This window comes from Manis pentadactyla, chromosome 9, assembly GCF_030020395.1.
Source record: "Manis pentadactyla isolate mManPen7 chromosome 9, mManPen7.hap1, whole genome shotgun sequence".
NCBI classification, from domain to species: Eukaryota; Metazoa; Chordata; class Mammalia; order Pholidota; family Manidae; genus Manis; species Manis pentadactyla.
In genome coordinates this window covers 107,874,662-107,887,354 of record NC_080027.1, presented here as the reverse complement: position 1 = coordinate 107,887,354, position 12,693 = coordinate 107,874,662, and the positions used below count along the sequence as shown (strand labels likewise).

Sequence of the window (12,693 nt, the reverse complement as noted above, 5' to 3'; positions counted from 1 at the left end):
TTTTAAATAGGGGGATCAGGAAAGACCTTGAGCAAAGATCTGAAAGGAGGATGCAGGAATCTACACAGCCCTGGAGGAAGAGGACTCCAGGCCCTGAAAAGGGAGCCTGCCTGGAGTGTTCAAGGAACTGCACAAAGGCAAGCATGTTTAGGGTAAAGGAGAAGCCAGAGAAACTCTGGTAGGATAAGTCTTGTAAACCATTTTTTAAAAAAATATGGCCTTGTACTGTAAGATGGGGAGACACTGTAGAATTTTGAGCAGAGAAATGACATTATCTCAGTCAAGTTTTAACAGATCATGCCAGCTGCTATGTAGAAAACAGACTATAGCAGTGTGAACACAAAAGCAGAAAAGCTATTCAGAGGGTACTGCAATACCCCAGGCAGCAAATGAAGGTGACAGTAGTGAACGTGGTGAAGAGTCTACATGTGCAATGAAACGAGAGTTGACAGAATTTGCTGAAGACATATGAGATGTGAGACAAAGAAAGGGATCAAGGATGACTTTAAGTATTTGGGCTCCAGAAACTGAGACGATGGAGTTACCATTAACTGAAGTGAGAAAAGAGTGTGAGCAGAGTGGGTTCGGTGAAACAAACAGGAATTCAGTCTGGGAATGTGAGGCATCTAAGTGGAAATGATAAGGCATTGAATATGACTGGAATTCAACAAGGTTGACCCTGTAGATAAAAATGTGTGGGCTCAAAGATTAGACCAGAAATAAATAAAATTGAGAATAAAACAATAGAATCAATGAAAGAAGGAACTGGTTCTTCTAGAAAATAAACAAAATAAATAAAACCCTAGCCAGACTTATCAAGAAAAAAAGAGAGTCTACACACATAAACACAACTAGAGATGAGAAAGGAAAAATCACTATGAACACACAGAAACATAAAGAATTGTTAGAGAACACTATAAAAAATTATATACTAACAAACTGGATAACCTAGAAGAATTGGACAACTTTCTAGAAAAATACAACCTTCCAAGGCTGACCCAGGAAGAAACAGAAAATCTGAACATACCAATTACCAGCAAGGAAATTCAACTGGTAAGCAAAACACTACCTCAGAAGAAAGTCCCTGTACCAGATGGCTTCACGGCTGAATTTTATCAAACATTTAGTGAAGACCCAATACCCATCCTCCTTGAAGTTTTCCAAAGAGTAGAAGAGGGAATACTTCCAAACTCATTCTATGAGGCCAGCATCACTCTAATACCAAAACCAGGCAAAGACACTGCAAAAAAAGAAAATTACAGACCAATATCCCTGATGAACATAGATACAAAAATACTCAACAAAATATTAGCAAACCAAATTCAAAAATACATCAAGAGGATCATAGGCCATGATCAAGTTGGATTCATCCCAGGGATGCAAGGATGGTACAGCATTCGAAAATCCATCATCATCATCCACCACATCAACAAAAAGGACAAAAACCACATGATCATCTACATAGATGCTGAAAAAGCACTGAACAAAATTCAACACCCCTTCATGATAAAAACTCTCAACAAAATGTATATAGAGGACAAATAACTCAAAATAATAAAGGCCATATATGACAAACCCACAGCCAACATCATAATTGGCAGTGAGAAGCTGAAAGCAAGGATACCCACTCTCCCCACTTTTATTCATAGTTCTGGAGGTTCTAGCCATGGCAATCAGACAACACAAAGAAATAAAAGGCACCCAGATTGGTAAAGAAGATATTAAACTGTCACTGTTTGAAGATGACATAATATTGCACATAAAAACCCTAAGAATCCACCCCAAAATTACCAGAACTAATAACTGAATTCAGCAAAGTTGCAGGATACAAAATCAATACACAGAAATCTGTTGCATTCCTATACACTAATGATGAACTAGCAGAAAGAGAAATCAGGAAAACAATTCCATTTACAATTGCATCAAAAAGAATAAAATACCAAGGAATAAACCTAATGAAGGAAGTGAAAGACCTATACTCTGAACACTACAAGACACTCATGAGAGAAATTAGACACCAATAAATGGAAGTACATACCATGCTTATGGATAGGAAGAATTAATATTGTCACAATGGCCATCCTGCCTAAAGCAATCTACAGATTCAATACAATCCCTATCAAAATACTGATGGCATTCTTCAATGAACTATAACAAATAGTTCTAAAATTCATATGGAATCACAAAAGACCCCGAATAGCTAAAGCAATCCTGAGAAGAAAGAACAAAGCTGGGGAGGTTACTCTCCCCAACTTCAAGCTCTACTACAAAGCCACAGTAATCAAGACAATTTAGTACTGGCACAAGAACAGACCCATAGATCAATGGAACAGAATAGAGGGCCCAGATACAAACCCAAGCATATATGGCAAATTAGTATTCAATAAAGGAGCCATGCATATACAACGGGGAAATGACAGCCTCTTCAACAATTGGTGTTGGCAAAACTGGACAGCTACATGTAAGAGAATGAAACTGGATTATTGTCTAACCCCATACATAAAAGTAAATTCAAAATGGATCAAAGACCTGAATGTAAGTCATGAAACCATAAAACTCTTAGAAGACAACATAGGCAAAAATCTCTTAAATATAAACATGAACAACTTCTTCCTGAACACATCTTCTCCGGCAAAGGAAACAAAGACAAAAATGAACAAATGGGACTACATCAAGCTAAAAAGCTTCTGTACAGCAAAGGACACTATCAGTAGAACAAAAAGGCATCCGACAGTATGGGAGAATATATTTGTAAATGACATATCTGACAAGGGGTTAACATCCAAAATATATAAAGAACTCACAGGCATCAACACCCAAAAAGCAAATAACCCGATTAAAAAATGGGTGGATATGAACAGACAATTCTCCAAAGATGAAATTCAGATGGCCAACACACACATGAAAAGATGCTCCATGTCGCTAATTATCATGGAAATGCAAATTAAAGCCACCATGAGATATCATCTCACACCAGTTAGGATCGCCAACATCCAAAAGACTAGGAACAACAAATGCTGGTGAGGATGTGGAGAAAGGAGACCCCCTCCTACGCTGCTGGTGGGAATGTAAATTAGTTCAACCACTGTGGAAAGCAATATGGAGGTTCCTCAAAAAATTAAAAATAGAATTACCATTTGACTTGGGAATTCCACTCTCAGGAACTTACCCAAAGAAAACAACTTCTCAGATTAAAAAAGAAATATGCACCCCTATGTTTATCACAGTACTATTTACAATAGCCAAGATATGGAAGCAACCCTAGAGTCCATCAGTAGATGAATGGATAAAGAAGATGTGGTACATATACACAATGGAATACTATTCAGCCATAATAAGAAAAGAGATCCTACTATTTGCAACAACATGGATGGAGCTAGAAGGTATTATGCTCAATGAAATAAGCCAGGTAGAGAAAGACAAGTGCCAAATGATTTCCCTCATTTGTGGATTATAACAACAAAGCAAAACTAAAGGAACAAAACAGCAGCAGACTCACAGACTCCAAGAAGGGACTAGTGGTTACTAAAGGGGAGGAGTCAGGGAAGGTCGGTTGGGAGAGAGAGAAGGGGATTGAGGGATATTATGTTTAGTACACATGGTGTGTGTGTGGGTTACGAGGAAGACAGTGTTGCACAGAGAAGACAGGTAGTGACTTTGTGACATTTTACTACGCTGATGGACAGTGATTTTAATGGGGTATGTGGGGGACTTGATAATATAGGTGAATGTAATAACCACATTGTTTTTTATGTGAAACCTTCAAAAGAGTGTATATCAATGATACCTTTAAAAAAAATGTGTGGGCTCAGAGTACATAGATGATGGGATTTAAAGCCAAGAAACTGAAGGGATTCGCTTAGGAGGTGAGTATAGACAGAGAAAAAATCCAAGGTATGAGCTCTCTAATCTTTAGAAACTGGTGAAATGGGAAGGCACCTGCAAGGGATATCAGTAATAAAGAGCAGACAGCAGAGCAGAAGGAACACTGGGAGAGTATAATGCACCTGAAAGACCTTGTTTCAAGTAAGAACAACTGATCAGTTATGACAAATGCTGCCGGTAAGGCAAGGTAACTGAGAATTGAGAACTGACTCTTGGATTTAGCAACATGAAAGGCACTGGTGCTTGGCAAATCCATTTTGATGGAGTGGGAGGTGTGGTGAATGCCTGACTGGAATGGTCAAGTGATAATGAGAGGACAGGAGGCGGAGAGAATGAGGAGGACAGCCTTTTGAAGAAGTTTATTATAGGGGAAGCCGAGAAAGAGGGCCAAGCTAGTAGGGGATACGTGGTCCCGAGTCTCTTGTTTGTTGTTTGTAACAGGGGAGTAACTATAGGGTATTCGTACACTGATGGTACTAATGAGGTGGAGAGAGAAAAATTAATGATGCAGGAAAAAGAGGGAATATTTGCTGAAAATATCACAAGTAGGTCAGAGGAGAGGTAATAGTGCACAAATGGAGAGATTGGCCTTAGAAAGGAGCAGCTCATCCATAGTAAGAGGAAGGAAGATAGAATAGATGAGCACAGGTGCAAGGGAGTAGGTAGATTTAGGGGTGAGAGCTAGAGTCCTCTTCTGTTTGCTCCTGCTTTTTAGAAAGCAGGCTCATCAGCTCAGAAAGAGGATGGAGAGAGAGTATTAGAGGTATGAGGACAGAAGACGGAGAATAGCATAGTTGTCTACTGAGACAAGGGTGAATTAGCTATGGGAAACAGTAGTACATTCAGTGGGCAAAAATTGGTCAAGGTGCCCCCCTCATTCTAGGAAAGAATAAAATAAAAGTAACAATATAGCTTTGAATTTAGGTTTTGTATACGTTTATGTTTTTTTCTGACATTTAAAAAAATAGTCACTCCTTACATGTTAAAAAATAAAAGCAGAGGACTATGCTCAATGAAAAGGGACATAAAACAAGCACATTGTGTGGTCTTAGATTAGATATTGGTTTGGACAATCCAATATAAAATACATTTTGGGGATAGTTGGGAAATTTTGAATATAATCTGGTTAATATATGAAGTAAAAATGTACTGAAATTACCTAGGTAGAGATTGTTGACTATAAAAAACAGGCTGCATAACACTATATACAATCAATTTTGGTTTAAAAAGAATGCATATGTGCACATATACATAGGAAAAGATCCATAAGAATATACACTAAGGTATTTATTCAGTATATGTATGCATATATATGTATATACTAGCACATGTCACAAAGGCAGAGGTGATTAACTACATCAGAAACCATAATCTCACATCTGGCCCTTTGCCCAAAAACATTAACACTGTAGTAGATTCACTAAAATCTAAACAAGAACTAGACTCACAGTAATAATTAGGAAACTGCCAATAAAAACCAGATATCTTTTCATACCCATTGGACTGATAAAAGACATGGGCACAAGGGAAATGTCATACACTGATGAGAAGATGTACCCGTACAACTACTTCGTGCATTGTTTGGCAAAATCTAGCAAGACAAGGCTTATGGATATCCTATGGCCCAGTAATTCCACTTCTAGGTATACGCCCTAGAAAACTCATGCAGGAAGACATTTACAAGATGTGTATTACAACATATATCAACTCCTCCAGGCACTGCTATGATAAAAGGCCTTCAAAAGTTTCCATAAATTTTTGCTTCTGTAAATAAGGTGTGAAGTTAAGTATGTCATAACAGGTAACATTTGGTAACTTACTTGGCATTCTTTTCAGCATCTAAGAGAGCTTGAGCCAAATCCTTGTGTGCCTTCTCTGCTTCTATTGTTAATTTCATATCATGTGCCCGAACCAGACACAGCTCCCTGAAATAAAGCAAGGAAATTCTATGTTCATGATTGAAGATTTCCAAAAAGTTTCTATCCAGGAAATCAGATTTATACTAAGGAATCCTCTCAGCTATCATGTGTACATCTCTTCCTAGTTTTTCCACCTTATAAACCAAGTCAAGAGGTCTGGTGTATGCTCAGATGGAATCCTGCCAGGTTTGGCAATGGAATCAGGCTGGTGAGAAAAGGCAGAAAGGAGAAGAGAGGAATCCTCTAGAATGGAGTGAAAGCAGACACTGATAGGCAAGGCCTCCAGGCTGCTCTGCCCAACCCTCTGACATGCCTGTCTTGTGCTCTTCATTCTTGCCACAAAATAAGATGGTCACTAATCCTGACTGCTATATAATGCTTATTCTCTTTGGGATTTGAACTTTAACATCCATAATCATGGCACTGCTCTGCAAACCTGATTAAGATAAACATCTCTATCTTGGAAGGAAGCACAAGAGTTTTTTTCCCTGTTAAATATACACGGAGCCCTAGTTTTGTGTTAACCTGTATAACTTTCTACATGTCTCTACATCTTTATCTTCATCTATATCTAGTCCTTTCTGTTCTCTTGCTAAACACAAAAGGAAAACAAAGAGTCCTTACCTTTAACCATTTTATTTTCCCTGAATATTTTTTACTCTCTTTATTGACTTGTGTTTTGTGTTTCAGATAATCACAATTTTTACCTGGTCAGTTCCTCAATAACATTCTTAAAATTGTACAATTCTTCTAAAATGCGCTGGTCCAGCACTCGCTGAGTTACCAAGTCTTTATAGAAGTCAATCATTTGCCGGGCGATTTGGTCAAGCATTTGCACATACCGCTCTCTACATGAGGAAGACGGAAAACATGACTTCACACAGAAGAAGAAGAAGAAGATGTGAAAGAGTAAGTAACGCTAGGGACAAGGCAGCATGAAGAGCCTGCCTACTATAATACAATACTCATGACAGTGCACTTTCTGAAGCAGTATGGGGCTCGCAGGAAGAAAAAGAAGTCTCTGGGGATGAAAAACAAAAACTACAAATGAAATTAAGTAAGCTAAGAAGGAATGGGAGGTGGTGAGCCAACCCAAGGTCAGGGTCATCCGGGAAATATGCCAACTTTGGGTCCCAGGAACTAAGCCTTAGGCCAGCTTACTGGGGACTTCTACTGGATCCTTGCAACAAGCTTGTAGAACAGGGAGGACTCTGTAAGATACAAAGCTAAGGACGACAGAAGTCTTCTTCACTGAAGATGGGTCCCAGACCTTCAAACGAACTCCTAACACTGTAAAATGCTGGCCTATTGATTATTCTGGACCTGTGACTGTTTGACCATTCCACAAACACATCATGAATGTTTGCAGCAATCACCCTGAAACCTCATTGCTTATTCTCACCTACTGTGTATTCTTAACTCCAATTTTATCCTGATATAAATCCTTGACTTTGAAGCCCTTTTCTGATTCTATCTCTGGCACTCTGGAGTTAATATTTTTGTCTCTCTAGTGTCTGACTCAACATTTTCTAAAGGATTTTGGCTTTGACTTGCCTGGATATCTCTGTCTAGATTTCCTGGGATAGGACCTCCCACCCTATTTTGGCCCCTAGAAGCTAACTCCTGAGACCAGCTGGAAGCGTCCCACTCGCACATACTCCTCATAAGGGGAAGGTCTGGATACACTGTTAGTCATCTAATTCCTTTGCCGTGATTCCTTATCTATTCCTACCTATTCCCCCAGGCTTTGTTCTTGGATTGACAACTCAGACTTGAGCTGTCCCTATCCCCATTCCAACTTGGAATTCTCTTGATGGTGTTTCAACAACTTACTCATTAGTATCTAATCTTGACTAGTCTCTAATTAATGGCTTTGCTCCTAGTTTCTCAGCACCATCAGAGAAGGGACTCAGTTTCCATAAATCAGACAGTGGACAAATCGGAAAAATTTTTATTATTAATTCCCATTCAAGAGATCTGATAATTTGCCTATGGTTCCATGGTAAGTAAGTTGCACATGTATCATCTGAACCCAATATTCTCATTCTACTATTCTTTTCATCTTTTTGGAAGGCACCATAATCATAAGAACTGTAAAAGCAATAGTATTTGTTATCATCATCTAATATAATTGTACGTGTTGAGTACCTACTTCTGCGCTCTCATTCCAACCTCACCAGAATCCTGTGCAGCACCTTAATACTTAACACAGAGTAGGCACTCAGTAAATACCACTGACTGATGAATGAACAAATAGACAAATGAAAATTGTCATAGTTGCTGTTATCTTCATTTACAGGTGAGAAAACTAAGGCTCAGACTGTGGGTAAGGTCACACACCTTAAAACCAGATCCATTCTGTCTCTATGCTTTTCCACCATTTCACACAGCACTTTACTCCCAATCATAAAAGAATATGGTATCAAAGATCCAACAGAAATCGCCTTAAGGAACCTCTCAACTATTATACTTTTACTACAGAAAATATAATGGAAATGCAAGTAGATTCCTTATTATCAACAGAAAAGTGGACTTTTGCGATTTTCTCAAAATCAGATATAAACAAAATATAAAATTCAAAAACAAATGGGACTACTCCAGTAACAGCTCTTACCTGATTTTAGACAGTAGTTCTCCTCTATCTGCACAGTCCACACTGACTTGTCGAATAAGTTCATGCAACACTGTATTGTAAATGGTCTGTTCCTTCTTCAACATATGTAGTAGTTTGTGCATCTGACAGAAGATAAGAAAGATAATTAGTATTTATTACAGTCCTGTCAGTAAAAACCATTTTAGGAGGTAGGCAATCTGAATGTGCATAAATTTTACACCTTGAATAGTTTATTTCATTTATATTTTCCTTAGAAACTTATGTTAAAATGATGTTATTTTTAAAAATCTGACTAGTCATGGACCTCTTTATATGATGTACTAAGCAAGTCACAATATCAATCTATATTATATCTGCCAAAGAATATATGACCTGGATATAATCATGAGTACACATCAGACAAATCAAAACTCAGCAACAGTCTACAGAATAATAGGCCTGTGCTCTTCCAAATATTAAGGTCAAGAAAAACAGAACTGTTTCAGATGACAGATATCTAAAGGAACATGACAATAAAAACACTGTGTGATCCTGGGATCCTGAAATGGAGGGGAAATAGCTATAAAAGCCCCTTCTAGGAATAATTGATAAAATTTGAAATTTGAATATGAACTATATGAGCTAATACTAATATCAATGTTAAATTTCCTGATTTCAATAACCATATCATGGTTATCTTACATGGGTATGTAAGAACATGCCCTTACCCATAGGAAATATACCCTGAAGTGTTTGGTGGTAAAGAGGCATGATGCCACCAGTTTACTCAAAAATGGTTCAGAAAAAAGCTATACATTTATAGAGAGATGTAGAGGGGAAGAGAAAATGATAAAGCAAATAGTGCACAATGAATGTAAACAACTGGTGAATCTGGGTAAAGGATTCAAAAAACAAATAGCCCTCATAAAGAAAAAAATTGATTATCTACATTAGACTGAAAGAGCTCTTTCATTAAGTAAAATTATACAAAAATTCTAAGTGCAAGAAAGCATGGTTTCTTCGCGGTATTTTTTAGTGGTACATAAAATAATAAGGGTCTTATAATCAATGGTGCCTTATATTCAATAAAATATAGTAATAACACTAACAACTATACAGTGTTTACCACATCAAGCACTGTTCTAAGCACCTGACATTCATTATGTCCTTTAATCTCCACAACTCTATGAGGTAGATACTACTATTATCTGTAATTAAGATGAAGAAATCGGGGCACAAATATATTAAATGACTTGACCAAGGTCACCAACTAATAAATGGCAGGGCTTGGATTCCAATCCAGGCCTTCTACTCCCAGAGTGCATGTGCTTAACCACGACGTTACCTTGATCTTTGCAATTACCTGGGTTGGCCCCGCATATTCTTCATTTTCCACACCAGCCCTCTCTAGCATAGTATCCATCACATCATTCAGCTGGACCACTTCTACTCTTTTATTAGGTTTCCTAAAAGATTAAGGTCTAGTGTTACAATACAATAGGTCATCCTCAAATGGCATAAAGAATATGTATAAAGAAAACATATATACCATGGAATGGCACTTTAAAGCATTAAGCCTGTATGTGTTGATCTACTGTAATACAGTAAAAAAAATACAAATAGTTTCATCTATGTTGGTTCATATTACAGAATATGAAACCCTCTTTTTCTTATAAGAAAATAATACTTCCCCCCAAAAATTCTATAAACTTATTGTGAAGGATTGTAAGAACATAGAAAACATACAGTGAAATAACACCAAGCTGTTACTTTTACAATGTAAAATAAGAAATGGGAAAGAGGAGAGATAAGAAAACAAAAAGACTATGGCAAAATGGAAAAATACCAATGGTTCAATGTAGGATACAAAAGCATTTTATATATAATACAGCAATCCCATTTCTGAGTATTTATCCAAAAGAAATGAAATCAGGATCTCAAAGAAATATTAGTATTCCCATGTTCAGTGCAGCACTATTCACAATAGCCAAAATGTGGAGACAACATAAACTGATTGATTAATGCATAAAAAAATGTGCTATATACACACAATGGGACATTACTCAGCCTTAAAAAACATAGATATTCTGTAATATGAACCAACATAGATGAAACTAAAGAACATTATGCTAAATGAAGTAAGCCAGTCACAGAAGGACAGATACTGCATGGTTGCACTTACATGAAGTTATCTAAAACAGCTAAAAACCCATAGAATCAGAGACTGGAATGGTGGTGCCCAGGGTAGGGAAGAGGGAAATGGGAAATTGCTAATCACTGAGCATAAAGTTTCAGTTATGCAAGATGCAAGCTCTATGGATCTGTTATAAAATACTGTGTCTATAGTTAACAATACTATACTGCACACTTAAAAATTTGCTAAAAGTATATTTCATGTTGTGTTTTTACCACAATAAAATTAAAAAACCCAAAAAGAAATTTTAAACTATAAAATGTGTATTTTATAGTATTTAAATATTATTATAAATTTGTAAAAAACTGAATATACAATTAGACAAATGAAAACACTGATTAAATAGTAGAATTGTGGGCAATTACTCTACTGAGTTTCTGCTGTAATTTTTATTTATTGTGTGTAATAAAGTACCAAGAAAAAGAAATTCATATGTATATAGTTATTTCTGAGAAACTTGAAAAAATAAACTGTACTTACATGGATGGGAAGAGCAATAGCCTGTTTTCACTATCTGTGAGAAGAGTAGTATATTTGCTACAATAAATAAGACAAGTAAATGTTATGGTAAGAAAATTATCTGGCTGATTTATCACATATCACAACATGATAAACCTAAGATCTCATGAAATTGAGAAGCCTGGTGGCATTCCAAAACGTCCATCATATTGCACACAAGATCATATTTACATACTTTGCAAACACAGATATAATGATATTTATCATATTTGGAACATTTTTAAATAATGGATCTTCAATCACATTCCACAATATGTCAAATATAAAAATGTCCTTGATTCATTTTTAAAAAAAGGCCTTTTCAAAGGTGGAAGGGTATTCAGTGACTAAACAGGTTATAAAATTAATAAGCAGAGATGAAACTAGTACCCAGTTTTCCCAACTCCTAGTCATATATGTTTTCTGAAAGTGCTTGTTTACACCTAAATGAACATCACAGTGAGAACCACATGGTAATCCCTTAACTTCATTATCATTTATATATTTATCTCTTCCCCTAGTTAATAAGCATTTCCTTTGGTTCTGACCCCTACTAGAATTTAGTTGGTTAATAAGGCCCATTTTTAGAATGTAAATAGGTGAAAAATCTCTATGGAATATAAAGATTCAAAATGAAGTTTCAAAAATGAGTATGTGAGAGGGACTGAAAGCAATGATACCCCAGGAGCTATGAGCACACCTAGCTCCCAGATCTTGTTTTCTAAGTATCATTCTCCACTAAAAGGAATCAGTACTCCCTGGAGAAGTGATTCTTAGCTTATTCTAGAGCTGGAGTTGGGAAATACAAGATGAACATGGAAATTTTAATGAGTTAAAAAGTAAGTGAACATTCAAGGAATGATGGGGACATATCCAAACAACAAAAGAGCGAGCTCAAAGAAGCTGCCATTGGCCAAATCTGAAAATATTTGAACATCAAAATAAATAATGACAGTCAGGAATTATAACCCATTGAAAAAAATGGTAATTCACAAGTCTATATGGTAAAATGCCAACTAAAAACTATAGAAGAAATGATGGAGCTAAAAAAGGCATCAAAGAGAACTATAATGAGAGGGTTGCCAGGAAACATATATTAAAGTATTTGATGGCAAAGGGTCATGATGTCTCCAAACTTACTCTTGAATTGTTTAAGTGTGTGTGTGCGTGTGTGTGTTAAAGCAAATAAGTCAAAATGTAAACAGTGAGTCAGGTACAGAGTACATGGGAGTTCCTTGTCCTATTTTTTGACTTTTTTATAATTTTAGAACTATATAAAAATAAAAAGTTACACCCCAAAAAGAGCTCTATTTAGTTCTCTTTGACAAAATATTGCTTTGAAACTCACCATCATAAGGAAAAGCCATATAACATATATTATTATATGTGTAACATAAGGTAAAGAGTGACAGCCTCTGGATATTTTATTATAAAACATTAGTCCAAAGTTCTAGTTTTTTAAACTATGAAATATTCTAGTGTTATTTCAGAAAATAATAGCGAGATTTCATTTTCAATCCCATCAACAGGAATCAAAGAAAACTGGAGGTCACTAGTCTGCCACCAGAGGTAAGCCCTAGAGCTGGCATTATGAGACTCCAGCT

The 12,693-nt window shown here is 36.5% G+C and overlaps 1 protein-coding gene across 1 annotated transcript in view; it reads right to left on the bottom strand.

Annotated features, from left to right (window-relative positions):
- Positions 1 to 12,693, bottom strand: part of AXDND1 (axonemal dynein light chain domain containing 1) — a 104,821-nt gene that overhangs the window by 74,419 nt on the left and 17,709 nt on the right. Inside the window, exons 6-10 of the mRNA XM_057508226.1 lie at positions 11,072 to 11,128; positions 9,761 to 9,863; positions 8,419 to 8,540; positions 6,512 to 6,652; positions 5,706 to 5,810 (exon numbers count right to left, since the gene is read on the bottom strand). Of these exons, the coding sequence (XP_057364209.1) occupies positions 5,706 to 5,810; positions 6,512 to 6,652; positions 8,419 to 8,540; positions 9,761 to 9,863; positions 11,072 to 11,128 (528 nt within the window). The remainder of the gene's footprint in view (positions 1 to 5,705; positions 5,811 to 6,511; positions 6,653 to 8,418; positions 8,541 to 9,760; positions 9,864 to 11,071; positions 11,129 to 12,693) is intronic.